The sequence below is a fragment of the Cupressus sempervirens genome, chromosome 9, assembly GCF_028749045.1.
Source record: "Cupressus sempervirens isolate cs-2001-9-10 chromosome 9, ASM2874904v1, whole genome shotgun sequence".
In the NCBI taxonomy this organism is placed as follows: domain Eukaryota; kingdom Viridiplantae; phylum Streptophyta; class Pinopsida; order Cupressales; family Cupressaceae; genus Cupressus; species Cupressus sempervirens.
Genome location: NC_143126.1, coordinates 253,837,832 through 253,858,975, shown reverse-complemented (window position 1 = coordinate 253,858,975; position 21,144 = coordinate 253,837,832). Strand labels below are relative to the sequence as shown.

At 34.9% G+C, this 21,144-nt stretch overlaps 2 protein-coding genes across 4 annotated transcripts; both read left to right on the top strand.

Moving 5' to 3' along the window:
- Positions 1-5,939: 5,939 nt before the first annotated feature.
- Positions 5,940-9,705, top strand: LOC149538412 (alpha,alpha-trehalose-phosphate synthase [UDP-forming] 6-like). Of its 2 annotated transcripts, none has more exons than XM_089799723.1 (4): positions 5,940-6,219; positions 6,555-8,532; positions 8,694-8,967; positions 9,114-9,705. In XM_089799723.1, the coding sequence occupies exons 2-4, from the start codon at positions 6,596-6,598 to the stop codon at positions 9,438-9,440; spliced, it is 2,538 nt and encodes an 845-aa protein (XP_089655849.1). In that variant the 5' UTR covers positions 5,940-6,219; positions 6,555-6,595; the 3' UTR covers positions 9,441-9,705. The 2 variants fall into 2 exon arrangements, with proteins under 2 accessions (XP_089655849.1, XP_089655848.1); XM_089799722.1 differs by having other exon boundaries at positions 6,548-8,532.
- Positions 9,706-15,741: 6,036 nt separating this feature from the next.
- On the top strand, positions 15,742-19,507 carry LOC149538411 (alpha,alpha-trehalose-phosphate synthase [UDP-forming] 6-like). Of its 2 annotated transcripts, none has more exons than XM_089799721.1 (4): positions 15,742-16,021; positions 16,357-18,334; positions 18,496-18,769; positions 18,916-19,507. In XM_089799721.1, exons 2-4 carry the CDS (start codon positions 16,398-16,400, stop codon positions 19,240-19,242), a joined length of 2,538 nt encoding a protein of 845 aa, XP_089655847.1. In that variant the 5' UTR covers positions 15,742-16,021; positions 16,357-16,397; the 3' UTR covers positions 19,243-19,507. The 2 variants fall into 2 exon arrangements, with proteins under 2 accessions (XP_089655847.1, XP_089655846.1); XM_089799720.1 differs by having other exon boundaries at positions 16,350-18,334.
- Positions 19,508-21,144: the final 1,637 nt, after the last annotated feature.

Genomic DNA, 21,144 nt, shown 5'->3' with positions numbered 1-21,144 from the left:
TTAATAATAATTGATGATAGATAAATCAATGGATTGAAACATCATAATAAAAAGATTAAAATAACACATGAGTATCATGTTTGTCTGAATGACTTTGATTTGATATAGTCATGGTTATTGGAGTGATATTGGACCGATATAGTTGTGGCCATTTATGGATGTTGAGCTAGCACAATCATGAAAGTTGACTAACATTGAGGAAATATAGTAGAGCCCCCTTGATGAGATAAGGTTTGTTTAATGTGAAGCCATATAAGCCACTGTGTACCATGTGATGACACTCCATTTTTGTGTCTCTACACCAAACCATTGTTTAGGTCCTGGTAGTGATCTCGGTGATCTTTTATATTGGTACCTTTGGTTTGAGTGGTTACATTGGGATTATTATGCCATCTCCTAATTGTTATACTTTTTTTTATTTGATGTGTTATCCTACTTCCTATGTATGCATTATTTTTTCTCAGCCCATGTGATTATCACTACAAGAATAGTGAGGTGGACCTAAGGGTCCACATGGTTAGTTTGCATGAAATATCACTATTACAGAATATTGTATACATGGATGATTATATTTAGCAACACAATATCAAGCATGATGTGCACTTCTTTATCCTTGTGCATTCCCTTTCTATGATTGCACTCTTATGTTATCATGCTTTGTATGCTAGTATATTTTCTTTTGCACATTATTCTTATCAAGTGAATTTGGCTTTGATTTTGGGTATCTAATACTCCCTAGTGTGAAGGTTATTTGTATTTGGTTCTACATTGGAGTTAGTACTTTATTTTCAGTAATTCTTTATGTTTTAGAATTCCTACAAAAATTTCTTTCACTCTTGTGCATTCATCCATTTCTCCTATGTGCTTGTTCATTTTTGTTGCACATTTATCTTCTATACTTGTGCATATTCATGACAAATTTTAGTTGCCTTGGGTTTGAGCGTAAATCAGTTAGGGTTTTGGTACCCTTTATTGTCATGATTCTTTTGATATTTTTATAGTCCATATTTGATCTTTACAAGTTCACATTTCATTTGGCATTTTAAAATAGCCCTTGTCTAGTTGGTCTCTAAGGATGGACATAGTCTCCTCAGCCTAAGCTATGAGATATTGATCATTTTGGTCTTCTATAGCTTGTTAGGCATTGTCTAAGATCTCACAAGGAGTTATGCGGAACATGTGTACATCTATTTCCATGAAGCATTTTGGGTTTTTCATGGAACTATTAGAAGTGTTTGAAATACTTCCACTTGTGCACAATAATTTAACAATCATTATATTGTTTCTTTCTTGCTAAGAAATGTATTTCATGTGTATGCACTTATATGTTATCATTTATGTAATTGTAAAATAAGATTTCTTTGTACTATATGTATTGCCCTATATTCTAAGGGTTCCTTGGCAAGACATTACCCAATGTCCTAATAAGATCTTGTACATTTGTTCGTAGTGAAGGGGGCATAATTCAAATGTTAAGTTTACTTAGACATACTAGATAATTAGCTTTCATTAGTTAGATGTCATAAAGTTCTTGTTAGAAAGGCCAGGGTTGTCGTTGCACCAAAAGATTGACCTTTCAATGCTCAATACAACCAATAGTCTTATAGAACCATAGGAGGTAGTTAAGCCATGTTGCAAATCCTACAAGGGATGTTGGACCATTGCCAACAATCCTCCTCCCAACATCACTCATTGTGGCCTGTGAGATTTGAACCTGTGACCAAGCTTTGATACCAATTGTTAGAAAGGTTACGGTTGTCGTTGCATCAAAAGATCAACCTGTCAATGCCCGATACAACCAATAGGCTTGTAGAACCATAAGAGGCAGCTAAGCCATGTCACAAATCCTATGAGGGATGCTAGCCCACTACCAACAATTCCTTTATTTCACTTTTTATTTAATATTGTTCCTATATCATTATTTATAAGCTAGCTAATAATGGGGTCATGTCTTATTATTTACTTTTATACACAAAGGAATTTGTTATTTTCTTTTGGCATTTAACTTTTGTGTCAACGGAAGGTTCCTGTACATTGTAACATATTAATTATATCTCATTGATATTGAATTTTGAATAAAAATTCAAATCAAATTGCTCATGCAAGCTCATGTTGCAACATTTTCTTGTGGAAAACATCTTTGGTAGATCCTTTGAAATCTACACCTTCATTATAAGTACATTATCATTCCAACATGGTATCAAAGCTATGAACTTATAAAACCCTTACATTATTAAGAATTGAGCAATTTATAAAATAGAGATTATCATTTTAGGTTGATTTTGGCTACCATCAAAGGGAATTTGAGCTTACCATTAAGTTTAGGATGTTGAAGAAAGTCATAAGTGCCTCATCCAAATATGACCATTTTTGCCAAACTTTTAAATTTTTGAAGATGGTCTAGTTGTTGATTCTAGGAGGTATTTGATCGTTCTGAGTTGTTTGAGCCAAATCTAAGTCTGTGATTATTTATTGAAGAGCCAAAACCCTTGGATGATTGTTATTTTGTCATTTTTGGGAACTTTTTTCAAAGGCCACAAAATTTTTCTTTCTCCTTGGTATGATTTGTACAATCTATACCATTCCTACATAATTATTACATCAATTTTTTTAGTTCATTTGTTTATTTCTTGGTGAATATTTGGGCAAAAAATAGGTCTTTTTCTTAGTGTGTACCTTGTTTTTTTGTAGACCTGTACTCTTATAGTTGTGGTACAATATTTTTATTAACATTCATATTTTTTCAAAATTCCTATTTGCCTAAATTGAAGTAAACATCAAATTAGGTGACAAATTTTATTTTCTGTGGCTTGATCTAAATGTTGGTGGTGAAGTCTATATGCAAGTGATTCTTTTTATTGATTGGAGTGTATATATTATTGGAGGCTTGAGACCAAGCCCACTAGAGATAATGGGGATCCCATCACATCAAACAACCTTGAGATTTTCATTGATACCTTGTTTGAAAAAATACTCAAGGAGTTTTTCATCATAAATATGCCAAAAAGCAAGCAATATTTTTCTTGATAAGTAGGACATGATTTCCACAGCTAGTCAAATTGTGATGTGAATATCAGGATTTAACTGTGTGATTTTGAGTCAAACTCGATGACCCATGTTTCATGAGTAGTGATTCAACATGAATCCATCTCTCATGAGAATAAATAGAACACTTAGCACTCATTGGATCTAGGTGATGCTCATAGGGGTGAAGCACCGGGACTTCCCGGGAGGTCACCCATCCCAGTACTACTCCAGCCTGAGCGCGCTTAACTACGGAGTTTCCTCCACAATTAAACCCAAAGCTTGCAACCCCATTTGCAAATCAGGACGAAGATAAGATTGATGAGCTGGAGGCACATAATCTTATGTAAACCATTTTGGAGGCAAATTCAAATGGATTCTAGGAGAAGTTTCTAGAAAAGATAAGATGTGGGGTAGATACATTCTATCCTACCTAATCCATCAAAAACCCTAATTTTTGAGATGGATAATGAGTGAGAAAAGAGCTCTAATTTCCTATATGTAGGGATGTCTAGTCAGGAAGCAAAGAGTTTAGAGAGTTTTGGATGTGAAATATTTGACAAGGAGAAGGAAGAGGGTTTGCTTCATCAAGTGACCCAAGAGAAGAAGTTTGCAATGGAAAGCTAAGCAAGAAGGCTTAAAGAGGATGAATGCTTGAAGGGTGAACAAGTTGTCAGAGCTACAAAGATTGGAAGCCAAGTAGAGTTGAGGATTGAATAGTGATCTATACTCTACAAGTAAGGTTGTAAGTTGTATTAGATCAAAGCTCTACTATTACTTTCTAACAATTGTATCAGATTAGGGTAAATCCTTTGAAGAAAGGTTGACCTAATAGTCATTGGAAAATCCTTTAACAGGGTGGCATTCCAAGTGAATGGCCTAAAGTTCTCTAACAAGGCTCACTTTTAACAAGGTGATTGAAATCCCTTAACCAAGTCACATTTAACAGTGTGTGTTGTAACCTTTAACAGGGTTGGCCTTTAATAGGGCATCACTTTAGAAGAGTGAAAAAGGAGTAGCATGTTACTAGTGGTTTTTCCCAAAGTGGGTTTCCACGTTAAATCATTGTGTCAAGTGTACTGATGTATGTGTTATGTTTTATGCTTTATACTTCTGCATGTTAATATTATAGTAACATATTAGTTTTGGTTAACACTCAATGAATGCATGCATGGTTAAAAATGTTAAATGGGTTCACTGAATTATGAAAAGTTTTATTTTGTACATCTGGACCTTGAATAATTGATTCACTCCCCCTCTCAGTTATTCTAAAAGATTTCCAACAATATAGTTTTCTTGATTTAATTGTGTAAACATTTTTTGCATCAACATTTTAGGTCACACCCTCTTATCCATCATCAGGATGAGAAGAGCTATGATCCAGCAATATCTCCTCCATCACTTCTCATCCTGATAATGGATCGCATAGTGTGATCCATAACATTGATGCAAAAATCATTTACACAGTCAAATCCAGAAGACTGTATAACTTTGAATACTTTTCTTTTTTCACTCTTGTGAAATATGTATTTTGGTTTTGCAAGTATTTTGGAAGCTTGAGTCCATTGGTGTTCCTAACATTGAAAATGTAAAGCCACAATTTAAACTTGAGCAATCTCATAATTTTGCTAGGTCAAATATGCTAATTACAAATGACTTGGATTGGATCCATGAATGTGTAAATAAACTTTGATTCTCATAATTGGGCTTGCTAATTAATACACTTATAAACAAAGATGCATTTGAATGTTTAGATTTATAACAAAATAAAGATATTAAAGAACATTTTTGATTGGTACGAAGTGAGAATCTTTTCCTTCTAGTGAGCCCTTATAATATCAAGCCAACAATTTGATAGAGAAAACATTAAACAACATGTAATTGATGTTAAGGCTACCCTAAATGATATATCATTTAACATTTGTTAAATTTTAATATATGCCATTTGGATTCTAGAATCTTGTGCAAATGGTAATTCAGTGTGCCTATCATGCAATTGAGGTTTCAAGGAGTGTATAGGTGACGAAAACAAGAATATTTGGAAAGCTCCCAAATCTTGACACTAATCCCTTTGTAATCTTATTATAGTTGAGATGCTAAAATGCAAGATTTTGAAAGTTGATAGATTACACATGAAACAAAATGCATACTAAATAGATGCAAATCAAATAATAGATAGTATTTTTACACTTTGACTAAATACATAATTTGAAAGTTTTAACATTAAAATTAAAACATAACAATTTATAAATTAACTTATGCCTACAATCATACTTAAAAGTTGAAAATTAAAACTCATACATACAAATTACAAAACTAACTTGAATCAATACTAAAAATATAGAAAAAAATTATTAAATTAAAATTAGAAAAAATTATTAAATTAAAATTTTAATATTTATTAAAATACATACATCTACTCAAATTCTGAAAATATTTACAAAAATAACACAATTCTCTGCCTATAGATAAGCTCTAAAATAAAAGATTGTCGACTTAAACATCTATGATCTTTAAACTTATGAAGAGTCAACTACAGCTCAACATTTAAACTTTAAACAATTTTCTTTAATTATTATGTACACTATTTTAATATTCAAATATAAATTGTTTTTCAATAAATAAAGCGGGTTAAGCTTTTAACTATCAAACCTGATAACAGCCTTCTAAACCTTTTTGGAAGAAAAGGGATATAAAAATTATAGAAACGCACAAGTCTGCCAAGAAAAAATCTATTTAAACAAACAAATAAGAGCCCAACCAAACAAGTTGTGAAAATGATAAACTTTAAAATGAAGCATTTGTTTGTTGAACTTTTTGTGGTCGGAGGGTAGACCATAAAATATTATATTATTATTATCTCGTCGAATTCAATTTGGTAGTATAAACAGTAGCGGATGCGGATGCGGATGAGGATGAGGATAGTGGAATGGTAATCGCGAGGAAAATACCCCCAAAATCAAACAGACCAAGACCAAGAAGATTTGAGGGGCAAAAAGTTTAATATGCCTATGTTGATCTGGTATTGAATGAAAAATGCACAGGAAGGGCTATAAGCAGGGCAGCGAAATTTGTGGAATCAAAGAACTATTTTTAGGGGCTGGAGAAGGGCAGAAGAAATTCAGACCATAATTAGTTACATGCATGGCTTGAATGAGGCAAACAAGAAAGACGAGACTAATTTGGATTGATGAGGTAAGTGCAGTCTCTCGATTATCTATAAACATTTTGTTCAAAATTTCAATTTGGGTTCCATGCTTTTCTGATAATTATGTTTGAGGATGGACTGAACGGATGAGATTTTGTATTGGGTACTGGTCCTATTGTTGTTAATCATGGAATGGTCGTGTGAGGTTATTGGCGGTGCCATGACATATCCAGATCTTATTGCTTGTGATATGGAAATCTTTTAAACAGATGGAAGTGCAGAGAATCAATAGTGTGTCGAAATCATATGTTTTTATCTAGCTTATGAGATGAATTTGTATCGGATTTTGACGGCGGTTTTATGAAATTTTTGTAGAGAAGAGTATGAGCGAATGAGTTTATTGGGTGAAGTCTGAGATTCAAAATGGTGTCAAAATCCTTTGTTGATTTATTGGATTTAAGCAATGATCCTTCACCGTCTGGGTCCAAGAAAGGCCTTAAAACGGTAGGTGATGCACCATCACCGTCTAGTGGTGGTGGTGGTGTGGAGAGGATTATCATTGTGGCAAATATATTGCCTTTGACTGCGGTAAGGAAGCCTGACAATCTTGGGTGGTCATTTGGGTGGGACAAGGATTCTTTGTTGCTTCAGGTCAAGGATGGACTGGGAGAGGATGTGGAGGTTGTTTATGTGGGTTGCCTCAATGTGGAAATTGATCCCAAAGAGCAGGATGTGGTGGCTGTTACTTTGCTTGGGAGCTTCAATTGTGTCCCTGCCTTTTTCAACGGTGATCTCAAGAGGAGGTACTACCATGGTTTCTGCAAGCAGCAACTGTGGCCATTGTTTCATTACATGTTGCCAATGACACCTGATCACGGTGGCCGTTTTGACCGTTCCTTGTGGCAGGCGTATGTGTCTGTGAATAAGATCTTTGCTGACAAGGTCATGGAGGTCTTTAGTCCCGATGAGGATTCTGTTTGGATTCATGATTACCATTTGATGCTTCTTCCAACATTTCTCAGAAATAGGTTCAATAAGATGAAGATAGGATTTTTCCTTCACAGTCCTTTTCCATCATCTGAAATTTACCGCACTCTACCCGTCAGGGAGGAAATTCTTAGGGGTCTGCTCAATTCTGATTTAATTGGATTTCATACATTTGATTATGCGAGGCACTTTCTATCTTGCTGTAGCAGAATGTTGGGATTGGACTATGAGTCAAAAAGAGGATATATAGGTTTAGAGTATTATGGGCGTACTGTGGGGATTAAAATTATGCCCGTGGGAATACACATGAGTCAGCTTGAAGCTGTTTTGCGGCTTGCCGATACAGCATGGCGTATAGGTGAGCTAAAAGCAAAATATGATGGCAAAATTGTGCTGCTTGGGGTTGATGATGTGGATATTTTTAAGGGCATTAGCTTGAAGCTTCTGGCGATGGAACAGCTTCTGAAGGAGCATGAAGATTTAGTTGGTAAAGTAGTTTTGGTGCAAATTCTTAATCCTGCACGTGGACGAGGTAAGGATGTTACTGAGGTACAGACAGAGACATTGTTTACTGCTCAAAGGATAAATGAGATCTATGGGAAAGATGGGTACCAGCCTGTAGAATTGGTGGCAAGATATGTTCCTTTATATGAAAGGATTGCATTTTACACTATTGCTGAATGTTGTGTTGTAGCAGCGGTTCGAGATGGTATGAATCTCATTCCATATGAATACATAGTTTGTCGGCAAGGCACTTCAGAACTGGATGCCAGCTTTGGACTGCCATCTGATGCTCCCAAGAGAAGTATGCTGGTAGTGTCTGAATTCATTGGTTGTTCACCCTCGTTAAGTGGAGCTATTCGTGTAAATCCATGGAATATTGAAGCTTTAGCGGAAGCTATGAATACTGCCATTACAATGCCAGATGCTGAGAAGCAAATGAGACATGAAAAACATTTTAGATATGTTAGCACTCATGATGTAGCTTTTTGGGCTCAGAGCTGTATAGGAGACTTGCAAAGGACCTGCAAAGAGAACTCAAGGAAAAGATGCTATGGGCTAGGGTTTGGATTGAGATTCAGAATTGTCAGTCTTGATCATAATTTTCGTAAGCTTGCCACTGAGCATATTGTCTGGGCTTATAAAAAAAGCAATAGTCGAGCAATTCTTTTGGATTATGATGGCACCATGATGCCTCAAACATCAATAATCAAGACCCCAAGCACAGAAGTCCTGACAGTCTTAAACACCCTTAGCAATGATCCTAAGAATGTGGTCTTTATTGTGAGTGGACGGGGACGAAAAACTCTGAATGAATGGTTCTCGCCGTGTAAAAAGCTTGGTATTGCTGCAGAGCATGGGTATTTCTTCAGGTAAGATAACTGAAAATTCATGCTCTTCACGAAGTAAAATATAGCAGATTTCTTTGCCTTTGAATGTATTTCTGCAAGCAACTAAATTGAGCTTATTTAGCATTCTCAATTTCTATTTTAAACATTTCTGCTTTGATTTAACCATGCCTGTTTTGGGGTAGGTGGAAGATGGAGGAAGAATGGGAAACTTGTGTGCAAGTCATGGATTATGGATGGAAAGCGGTTGTGGGACCAATTTTCAAGTTATACACAGAAAGTACAGATGGTTCCTTTGTAGAGGAGAAAGAAAGTGCAGTTGTATGGCATTTCCAGGATGCAGATCCAGATTTTGGTTCTTGGCAAGCAAAGGAATTGCTGGATCATCTTGAGAGTGTTCTTGCAAATGAACCAGTTGTTGTTAAGAGTGGGCAGCAAATTGTGGAAGTTAAGCCACAGGTATTGTAGCATAATCCTATTAGTTTAGGCATAATAAAGCAATAAACTTACTTTGTTTGGGTCAATATGCTCAATATAAATTAAGCTTTTCATTTAAATTTACTGGTTAGGCAGTCTGTAAAATTGTTAAGACTTTAAATCTGCAGGGAGTGAGTAAAGGTGTTGCAGTTGAGAAGCTTTTAACATCAATGGCTAGCCAGGGGAGTCCTCCTGATTTTATACTGTGTATTGGAGATGATCGTTCAGATGAAGACATGTTTGAGATTATCGATAGTACAATGGCATCTTTTCCTAAATCATCAAAAAGGGAGGTTTTTGCTTGCACTGTTGGCCAAAAACCAAGCAAGGCTAAATACTACCTCGATGATACAGTTGAAGTACTTAACTTGCTACAGGGGTTGGCAACAGCAAGTGATTCGTTGAGTGCGAGTTTACCAAGAGTAACGACTTCCAGAGTTATTTTGGAAGGCTAGTGTTTATGCATTCTTTGATGTGGTTCATGTACAAAACAAGTGTATATATCTAAATAAATTTTGCCATTTGATAATGCATCATTTTTTGGACCATTCACTCTCTGGAATATCACGCTATACCTGGAAATGTGAATTAGTTTTTGTGGGGTTCATAGTGGCTTAGACTTTAGAGCACAGCTATGAGACCAACCTGACTAGTACAATGATTCAGTGTTGTGTGTTTTCTAAAATGATTATGTAAAATAAAAATGTTTAATTTTAGTCAGTCTATGCTTCAATTGAGTTCGACACCAGTAGGAATAAGAGGGCTTATCTATTCTCTTTCCTAGGAAATATCTAGTTTGTGATATGCAAAACATACTTCCTTTTTCGAATGATTTAACACTTTCTTGGGCCCAAGTTTCATTCTATATGTTGCTGATCTATATCAATTCTGCCCAAGTTTACCTTACTTTTACCTTACTTTTAAGTTATTATATTTATTGAATGTGGTGTTGGATTTGTATTGACAATGTAGGTGGCATGTAAATGCTACAGATTAATATAGTTGGGGCTGAAGATAGCAAGTTTGACACCTTGCAAGGACAGTTATACTTATTGTGACTGCTTATATTGAGAGCTGTCAAGCTTGGCAAGTGTAGAAAATAATCAAAATTAAAAGCAGCACTTTATTATATGACTTTAAATTCTCCAACTATTAATAGTTAGAAGAATACACTAAGAAAGGGGAGAAATAATAATTATGTGCTTATAACTTCTATACAATATCACGGCTTTTTGTGGAATTTTTCTTTTGTATAGTAGGAGTTCATCTCATTTTGTTAGCCCAAATGCTGGTAAACGCTTTAACATATTTCTGAAAGTGCAACTGTTTCATTCTAGTAATACTGATTTTAATGCATACTGAGTTTCTTTAACACTTAAAATTCTAGAACATAGCTAGTTTTTGTTTAAAGTGATCATATTCTTTTTAATATTGCTGAAGATTCAAGCTTTTTTTCTAGCTAATTGTAGGCAGAACTATCTTGGCAAATTTTGTACTTGTGGTCATTGGGAAGGTCGTTGCATGATCATTTTTCTTAAGCTACAAAAAACAGGGAAACAGGTTCCATTTTCTTTAACCTATCTCGTAACCCATTACTGTTCAACCGATACCCAATAGAGTTATGGGAATCATTTTTACTTAATGTCGGATGAGGATGAAAGTTGCCTCATCTCGTAGAAGTTCCTGCAGTTGCTTGAATTCTCTTTTAGTTTGGGAAGCATATATTCTTCCTCAAAGTAGAAAAGTTCAATAACAACAATCTGTTGCACAGAACTTGAGTGAGAAGTTCTTATGTGCAAAATGTTCAGAAGTCAAAATAGTCAAGGAGAATCTCCTTGTTTTATTCTTTCTCAGAAGAATTTGATTATTTGACACCAAATGCAGAAGTTATAATTACTAGTATTTTATGAACATAAAAACCTAATGATTAATTATACTTTGTTTAGAGCTAGTACCACCAGCTCTCTAGGATTCATCTTCTGAGTTTTGTGACCTGGCTTTCCACAGTGATGATGCTGATGGCATTCATCATCATGGAAAGGCAGCTCAATGATAGGGAAGGGGAATCCCAGAGAACTGATGGCAGTAACTCTGCACAAAGCATAACTCATCATTAGATCTTCTTATTAATTTAGTATATCTTATTAATCATTACAGAAATCAGGATTGAAAACCTAAAAACATCTTAAGCCATATAAAATGGGTTGTATGATATGTATCCATGATAAAAATAGAGTTGTTAGATTCAATTTTCATAGCAACAGATTTCTTTCATTTTTCTCATATGTAAGGAGCATGGCAGATATGAGTGTAGTTAAAAATCTGATAGCTTTCACATCCATTTTCGGTTGTTTGGTACCTATTCAGATGCAAAAAGGTTTAAATATGTTTATATTAGCATCAGAATGTGAATTGAAAATCCTGTAAAAATAAATGCATAAGCTATAGAAAAATACATAACATCTGAATCTCCTGAGTTAGAAATTGTTTCATGCCTATTGAGCTTGAAACACATTCTATTCGCTACTGGTTTAATTCCCCTCTTGATTTTGAAATTTGAAGAACATTATTATTTACTTTTTCAACAAGGATGTAGTTAATGTTGGCTGATTAAGTACATTTTCACCTCTATATCGATCTCTATATTGTATTAATCAACTTGTTGGTGATAACCATGTTTAGGACAACAGCAAAGTTTTCCTTCCTAGAACAATGCAGGTGGTGTGATGTCTTTCTGCTTATATCACAAATAGAATATTCCATTGTGTACTTGTACTATGTTATTGTTGACAATGAGAAGAAAAAATATGCCCACATGGATGAGATTCAAAAATGTTTTCGAGGTTATTCATTGCCACTACTGATTGCTTTGGTCTTGTACAGCTAGTAATTTATTTTGCAGTTTATTGCAACTGACATAATACATGTAGGTGTATGATGTCAGCATGCTGACACATTTGATCTATCCATTTCCACAGACTCAACATTGGAGCCATTTGAGGAGGCCTGGTAATTATACATTTAATCTTTATATATTTCCTAACATCTAGGTTTACAGATGCCTCACATTTAGAAATTAATATTACAGGGTATATTCAAATTCATGAAGGACGAGTCCACTTGCTTAACTTTGGAGAACGATCATATATATTGATATCTAAAAATAATAACTTATTCTTGATGGTGGTATGTGGGACCAGAGTTGTCATATTCCAAAGATTATCTAAGTGTTTTATGCAATAGGTTGCATAACATGTAGTCTTTTCATTCTGCCTAACAGAAAGATTCCTAATGATAGGTGTGGAAAAGTTTTATTATTCTTTCTGATGAAATTATTAGCAACAGTACCTTTTATTGCAATGCTTAGGTCAATGGGCTGATTTTTAACTGATCTATTTTCTGTAGCTATGATTTTTATAGGTTTTTGTATGATCGGGTTGGGCCAGGAGATCATTTATAATTACCTTCTGGCAAAATTCCTGCACATTTTCTTGTAATGCTCATATACAAGTGAGCTCTTGTCCAATATATAAATGTTCAATTAGATTGTCACATCCTAAGGTAAAACTACTCCATATATAATAATTAGTCACATCTTTAAACTATGCCAATGCTTGCTTGTTTTTTGAACGATGAAGTGCCACTTGTACGGTTTTTCTTATTTCTCTGGATCTGAGTTGACAGTTAGCACTTGAGAATCTTGGATGAGCTATAATTGACAAGGTTCATACTTCTAAGATTACTGATGGAATTGACAAGCACTTTTTTTGATGACATAGATAATTGTAATAATGATTAAAAATGATAACAAAAGACATGTGACAGAAGAGGAAAACCGCTGAGTGGAGATTTAAGCTAGTTAGAAGAGAAATTTACATTTGAGGAGATTTTCCAATTAGAAAAGATAATGGTCACATATGCAACATTTACAAGAACAATGGATTTGTCATATCTAGTTAACTAGCCTCTTACTTTTGCTTTGAAAGCAGTAGTTGGTTGTTGACATAGCAAACTGGCTTGCTATTTTCAATTATTTAAAATTCTTTTTGAGAGACGTCATCTGTTAACAAAGAAAAGGGCCACTCTTTCTATTTTTTGAAATTTAAAGTAACTTAAAAATGACTGCCTTATCTACTTGCAAATCAGGACGAAGATAAGATTGATGAGCTGGAGGCACATAATCTTATGTAAACCATTTTGGAGGCAAATTCAAATGGATTCTAGGAGAAGTTTCTAGAAAAGATAAGATGTGGGGTAGATACATTCTATCCTACCTAATCCATCAAAAACCCTAATTTTTGAGATGGATAATGAGTGAGAAAAGAGCTCTAATTTCCTATATGTAGGGATGTCTAGTCAGGAAGCAAAGAGTTTAGAGAGTTTTGGATGTGAAATATTTGACAAGGAGAAGGAAGAGGGTTTGCTTCATCAAGTGACCCAAGAGAAGAAGTTTGCAATGGAAAGCTAAGCAAGAAGGCTTAAAGAGGATGAATGCTTGAAGGGTGAACAAGTTGTCAGAGCTACAAAGATTGGAAGCCAAGTAGAGTTGAGGATTGAATAGTGATCTATACTCTACAAGTAAGGTTGTAAGTTGTATTAGATCAAAGCTCTACTATTACTTTCTAACAATTGTATCAGATTAGGGTAAATCCTTTGAAGAAAGGTTGACCTAATAGTCATTGGAAAATCCTTTAACAGGGTGGCATTCCAAGTGAATGGCCTAAAGTTCTCTAACAAGGCTCACTTTTAACAAGGTGATTGAAATCCCTTAACCAAGTCACATTTAACAGTGTGTGTTGTAACCTTTAACAGGGTTGGCCTTTAATAGGGCATCACTTTAGAAGAGTGAAAAAGGAGTAGCATGTTACTAGTGGTTTTTCCCAAAGTGGGTTTCCACGTTAAATCATTGTGTCAAGTGTACTGATGTATGTGTTATGTTTTATGCTTTATACTTCTGCATGTTAATATTATAGTAACATATTAGTTTTGGTTAACACTCAATGAATGCATGCATGGTTAAAAATGTTAAATGGGTTCACTGAATTATGAAAAGTTTTATTTTGTACATCTGGACCTTGAATAATTGATTCACTCCCCCTCTCAGTTATTCTAAAAGATTTCCAACAATATAGTTTTCTTGATTTAATTGTGTAAACATTTTTTGCATCAACATTTTAGGTCACACCCTCTTATCCATCATCAGGATGAGAAGAGCTATGATCCAGCAATATCTCCTCCATCACTTCTCATCCTGATAATGGATCGCATAGTGTGATCCATAACATTGATGCAAAAATCATTTACACAGTCAAATCCAGAAGACTGTATAACTTTGAATACTTTTCTTTTTTCACTCTTGTGAAATATGTATTTTGGTTTTGCAAGTATTTTGGAAGCTTGAGTCCATTGGTGTTCCTAACATTGAAAATGTAAAGCCACAATTTAAACTTGAGCAATCTCATAATTTTGCTAGGTCAAATATGCTAATTACAAATGACTTGGATTGGATCCATGAATGTGTAAATAAACTTTGATTCTCATAATTGGGCTTGCTAATTAATACACTTATAAACAAAGATGCATTTGAATGTTTAGATTTATAACAAAATAAAGATATTAAAGAACATTTTTGATTGGTACGAAGTGAGAATCTTTTCCTTCTAGTGAGCCCTTATAATATCAAGCCAACAATTTGATAGAGAAAACATTAAACAACATGTAATTGATGTTAAGGCTACCCTAAATGATATATCATTTAACATTTGTTAAATTTTAATATATGCCATTTGGATTCTAGAATCTTGTGCAAATGGTAATTCAGTGTGCCTATCATGCAATTGAGGTTTCAAGGAGTGTATAGGTGACGAAAACAAGAATATTTGGAAAGCTCCCAAATCTTGACACTAATCCCTTTGTAATCTTATTATAGTTGAGATGCTAAAATGCAAGATTTTGAAAGTTGATAGATTACACATGAAACAAAATGCATACTAAATAGATGCAAATCAAATAATAGATAGTATTTTTACACTTTGACTAAATACATAATTTGAAAGTTTTAACATTAAAATTAAAACATAACAATTTATAAATTAACTTATGCCTACAATCATACTTAAAAGTTGAAAATTAAAACTCATACATACAAATTACAAAACTAACTTGAATCAATACTAAAAATATAGAAAAAAATTATTAAATTAAAATTAGAAAAAATTATTAAATTAAAATTTTAATATTTATTAAAATACATACATCTACTCAAATTCTGAAAATATTTACAAAAATAACACAATTCTCTGCCTATAGATAAGCTCTAAAATAAAAGATTGTCGACTTAAACATCTATGATCTTTAAACTTATGAAGAGTCAACTACAGCTCAACATTTAAACTTTAAACAATTTTCTTTAATTATTATGTACACTATTTTAATATTCAAATATAAATTGTTTTTCAATAAATAAAGCGGGTTAAGCTTTTAACTATCAAACCTGATAACAGCCTTCTAAACCTTTTTGGAAGAAAAGGGATATAAAAATTATAGAAACGCACAAGTCTGCCAAGAAAAAATCTATTTAAACAAACAAATAAGAGCCCAACCAAACAAGTTGTGAAAATGATAAACTTTAAAATGAAGCATTTGTTTGTTGAACTTTTTGTGGTCGGAGGGTAGACCATAAAATATTATATTATTATTATCTCGTCGAATTCAATTTGGTAGTATAAACAGTAGCGGATGCGGATGCGGATGAGGATGAGGATAGTGGAATGGTAATCGCGAGGAAAATACCCCCAAAATCAAACAGACCAAGACCAAGAAGATTTGAGGGGCAAAAAGTTTAATATGCCTATGTTGATCTGGTATTGAATGAAAAATGCACAGGAAGGGCTATAAGCAGGGCAGCGAAATTTGTGGAATCAAAGAACTATTTTTAGGGGCTGGAGAAGGGCAGAAGAAATTCAGACCATAATTAGTTACATGCATGGCTTGAATGAGGCAAACAAGAAAGACGAGACTAATTTGGATTGATGAGGTAAGTGCAGTCTCTCGATTATCTATAAACATTTTGTTCAAAATTTCAATTTGGGTTCCATGCTTTTCTGATAATTATGTTTGAGGATGGACTGAACGGATGAGATTTTGTATTGGGTACTGGTCCTATTGTTGTTAATCATGGAATGGTCGTGTGAGGTTATTGGCGGTGCCATGACATATCCAGATCTTATTGCTTGTGATATGGAAATCTTTTAAACAGATGGAAGTGCAGAGAATCAATAGTGTGTCGAAATCATATGTTTTTATCTAGCTTATGAGATGAATTTGTATCGGATTTTGACGGCGGTTTTATGAAATTTTTGTAGAGAAGAGTATGAGCGAATGAGTTTATTGGGTGAAGTCTGAGATTCAAAATGGTGTCAAAATCCTTTGTTGATTTATTGGATTTAAGCAATGATCCTTCACCGTCTGGGTCCAAGAAAGGCCTTAAAACGGTAGGTGATGCACCATCACCGTCTAGTGGTGGTGGTGGTGTGGAGAGGATTATCATTGTGGCAAATATATTGCCTTTGACTGCGGTAAGGAAGCCTGACAATCTTGGGTGGTCATTTGGGTGGGACAAGGATTCTTTGTTGCTTCAGGTCAAGGATGGACTGGGAGAGGATGTGGAGGTTGTTTATGTGGGTTGCCTCAATGTGGAAATTGATCCCAAAGAGCAGGATGTGGTGGCTGTTACTTTGCTTGGGAGCTTCAATTGTGTCCCTGCCTTTTTCAACGGTGATCTCAAGAGGAGGTACTACCATGGTTTCTGCAAGCAGCAACTGTGGCCATTGTTTCATTACATGTTGCCAATGACACCTGATCACGGTGGCCGTTTTGACCGTTCCTTGTGGCAGGCGTATGTGTCTGTGAATAAGATCTTTGCTGACAAGGTCATGGAGGTCTTTAGTCCCGATGAGGATTCTGTTTGGATTCATGATTACCATTTGATGCTTCTTCCAACATTTCTCAGAAATAGGTTCAATAAGATGAAGATAGGATTTTTCCTTCACAGTCCTTTTCCATCATCTGAAATTTACCGCACTCTACCCGTCAGGGAGGAAATTCTTAGGGGTCTGCTCAATTCTGATTTAATTGGATTTCATACATTTGATTATGCGAGGCACTTTCTATCTTGCTGTAGCAGAATGTTGGGATTGGACTATGAGTCAAAAAGAGGATATATAGGTTTAGAGTATTATGGGCGTACTGTGGGGATTAAAATTATGCCCGTGGGAATACACATGAGTCAGCTTGAAGCTGTTTTGCGGCTTGCCGATACAGCATGGCGTATAGGTGAGCTAAAAGCAAAATATGATGGCAAAATTGTGCTGCTTGGGGTTGATGATGTGGATATTTTTAAGGGCATTAGCTTGAAGCTTCTGGCGATGGAACAGCTTCTGAAGGAGCATGAAGATTTAGTTGGTAAAGTAGTTTTGGTGCAAATTCTTAATCCTGCACGTGGACGAGGTAAGGATGTTACTGAGGTACAGACAGAGACATTGTTTACTGCTCAAAGGATAAATGAGATCTATGGGAAAGATGGGTACCAGCCTGTAGAATTGGTGGCAAGATATGTTCCTTTATATGAAAGGATTGCATTTTACACTATTGCTGAATGTTGTGTTGTAGCAGCGGTTCGAGATGGTATGAATCTCATTCCATATGAATACATAGTTTGTCGGCAAGGCACTTCAGAACTGGATGCCAGCTTTGGACTGCCATCTGATGCTCCCAAGAGAAGTATGCTGGTAGTGTCTGAATTCATTGGTTGTTCACCCTCGTTAAGTGGAGCTATTCGTGTAAATCCATGGAATATTGAAGCTTTAGCGGAAGCTATGAATACTGCCATTACAATGCCAGATGCTGAGAAGCAAATGAGACATGAAAAACATTTTAGATATGTTAGCACTCATGATGTAGCTTTTTGGGCTCAGAGCTGTATAGGAGACTTGCAAAGGACCTGCAAAGAGAACTCAAGGAAAAGATGCTATGGGCTAGGGTTTGGATTGAGATTCAGAATTGTCAGTCTTGATCATAATTTTCGTAAGCTTGCCACTGAGCATATTGTCTGGGCTTATAAAAAAAGCAATAGTCGAGCAATTCTTTTGGATTATGATGGCACCATGATGCCTCAAACATCAATAATCAAGACCCCAAGCACAGAAGTCCTGACAGTCTTAAACACCCTTAGCAATGATCCTAAGAATGTGGTCTTTATTGTGAGTGGACGGGGACGAAAAACTCTGAATGAATGGTTCTCGCCGTGTAAAAAGCTTGGTATTGCTGCAGAGCATGGGTATTTCTTCAGGTAAGATAACTGAAAATTCATGCTCTTCACGAAGTAAAATATAGCAGATTTCTTTGCCTTTGAATGTATTTCTGCAAGCAACTAAATTGAGCTTATTTAGCATTCTCAATTTCTATTTTAAACATTTCTGCTTTGATTTAACCATGCCTGTTTTGGGGTAGGTGGAAGATGGAGGAAGAATGGGAAACTTGTGTGCAAGTCATGGATTATGGATGGAAAGCGGTTGTGGGACCAATTTTCAAGTTATACACAGAAAGTACAGATGGTTCCTTTGTAGAGGAGAAAGAAAGTGCAGTTGTATGGCATTTCCAGGATGCAGATCCAGATTTTGGTTCTTGGCAAGCAAAGGAATTGCTGGATCATCTTGAGAGTGTTCTTGCAAATGAACCAGTTGTTGTTAAGAGTGGGCAGCAAATTGTGGAAGTTAAGCCACAGGTATTGTAGCATAATCCTATTAGTTTAGGCATAATAAAGCAATAAACTTACTTTGTTTGGGTCAATATGCTCAATATAAATTAAGCTTTTCATTTAAATTTACTGGTTAGGCAGTCTGTAAAATTGTTAAGACTTTAAATCTGCAGGGAGTGAGTAAAGGTGTTGCAGTTGAGAAGCTTTTAACATCAATGGCTAGCCAGGGGAGTCCTCCTGATTTTATACTGTGTATTGGAGATGATCGTTCAGATGAAGACATGTTTGAGATTATCGATAGTACAATGGCATCTTTTCCTAAATCATCAAAAAGGGAGGTTTTTGCTTGCACTGTTGGCCAAAAACCAAGCAAGGCTAAATACTACCTCGATGATACAGTTGAAGTACTTAACTTGCTACAGGGGTTGGCAACAGCAAGTGATTCGTTGAGTGCGAGTTTACCAAGAGTAACGACTTCCAGAGTTATTTTGGAAGGCTAGTGTTTATGCATTCTTTGATGTGGTTCATGTACAAAACAAGTGTATATATCTAAATAAATTTTGCCATTTGATAATGCATCATTTTTTGGACCATTCACTCTCTGGAATATCACGCTATACCTGGAAATGTGAATTAGTTTTTGTGGGGTTCATAGTGGCTTAGACTTTAGAGCACAGCTATGAGACCAACCTGACTAGTACAATGATTCAGTGTTGTGTGTTTTCTAAAATGATTATGTAAAATAAAAATGTTTAATTTTAGTCAGTCTATGCTTCAATTGAGTTCGACACCAGTAGGAATAAGAGGGCTTATCTATTCTCTTTCCTAGGAAATATCTAGTTTGTGATATGCAAAACATACTTCCTTTTTCGAATGATTTAACACTTTCTTGGGCCCAAGTTTCATTCTATATGTTGCTGATCTATATCAATTCTGCCCAAGTTTACCTTACTTTTACCTTACTTTTAAGTTATTATATTTATTGAATGTGGTGTTGGATTTGTATTGACAATGTAGGTGGCATGTAAATGCTACAGATTAATATAGTTGGGGCTGAAGATAGCAAGTTTGACACCTTGCAAGGACAGTTATACTTATTGTGACTGCTTATATTGAGAGCTGTCAAGCTTGGCAAGTGTAGAAAATAATCAAAATTAAAAGCAGCACTTTATTATATGACTTTAAATTCTCCAACTATTAATAGTTAGAAGAATACACTAAGAAAGGGGAGAAATAATAATTATGTGCTTATAACTTCTATACAATATCACGGCTTTTTGTGGAATTTTTCTTTTGTATAGTAGGAGTTCATCTCATTTTGTTAGCCCAAATGCTGGTAAACGCTTTAACATATTTCTGAAAGTGCAACTGTTTCATTCTAGTAATACTGATTTTAATGCATACTGAGTTTCTTTAACACTTAAAATTCTAGAACATAGCTAGTTTTTGTTTAAAGTGATCATATTCTTTTTAATATTGCTGAAGATTCAAGCTTTTTTTCTAGCTAATTGTAGGCAGAACTATCTTGGCAAATTTTGTACTTGTGGTCATTGGGAAGGTCGTTGCATGATCATTTTTCTTAAGCTACAAAAAACAGGGAAACAGGTTCCATTTTCTTTAACCTATCTCGTAACCCATTACTGTTCAACCGATACCCAATAGAGTTATGGGAATCATTTTTACTTAATGTCGGATGAGGATGAAAGTTGCCTCATCTCGTAGAAGTTCCTGCAGTTGCTTGAATTCTCTTTTAGTTTGGGAAGCATATATTCTTCCTCAAAGTAGAAAAGTTCAATAACAACAATCTGTTGCACAGAACTTGAGTGAGAAGTTCTTATGTGCAAAATGTTCAGAAGTCAAAATAGTCAAGGAGAATCTCCTTGTTTTATTCTTTCTCAGAAGAATTTGATTATTTGACACCAAATGCAGAAGTTATAATTACTAGTATTTTATGAACATAAAAACCTAATGATTAATTATACTTTGTTTAGAGCTAGTACCACCAGCTCTCTAGGATTCATCTTCTGAGTTTTGTGACCTGGCTTTCCACAGTGATGATGCTGATGGCATTCATCATCATGGAAAGGCAGCTCAATGATAGGGAAGGGGAATCCCAGAGAACTGATGGCAGTAACTCTGCACAAAGCATAACTCATCATTAGATCTTCTTATTAATTTAGTATATCTTATTAATCATTACAGAAATCAGGATTGAAAACCTAAAAACATCTTAAGCCATATAAAATGGGTTGTATGATATGTATCCATGATAAAAATAGAGTTGTTAGATTCAATTTTCATAGCAACAGATTTCTTTCATTTTTCTCATATGTAAGGAGCATGGCAGATATGAGTGTAGTTAAAAATCTGATAGCTTTCACATCCATTTTCGGTTGTTTGGT

What these genes read in the sequence shown, in the direction of transcription:
- LOC149538412 (XM_089799723.1), top strand. Translation starts at nt 6,596, where the DNA reads ATGGTGTCAAAATCCTTTGTTGATTTATTGGATTTAAGCAATGATCCT. An exon ending in GAGCATGGGTATTTCTTCAG is followed by an intron (nt 8,533 to 8,693) that starts GTAAGATAACTG and finishes GTTTTGGGGTAG; the next exon opens with GTGGAAGATGGAGGAAGAAT. An exon ending in TTGTGGAAGTTAAGCCACAG is followed by an intron (nt 8,968 to 9,113) that starts GTATTGTAGCAT and finishes TTAAATCTGCAG; the next exon opens with GGAGTGAGTAAAGGTGTTGC.
- LOC149538411 (XM_089799721.1), top strand. Translation starts at nt 16,398, where the DNA reads ATGGTGTCAAAATCCTTTGTTGATTTATTGGATTTAAGCAATGATCCT. An exon ending in GAGCATGGGTATTTCTTCAG is followed by an intron (nt 18,335 to 18,495) that starts GTAAGATAACTG and finishes GTTTTGGGGTAG; the next exon opens with GTGGAAGATGGAGGAAGAAT. An exon ending in TTGTGGAAGTTAAGCCACAG is followed by an intron (nt 18,770 to 18,915) that starts GTATTGTAGCAT and finishes TTAAATCTGCAG; the next exon opens with GGAGTGAGTAAAGGTGTTGC.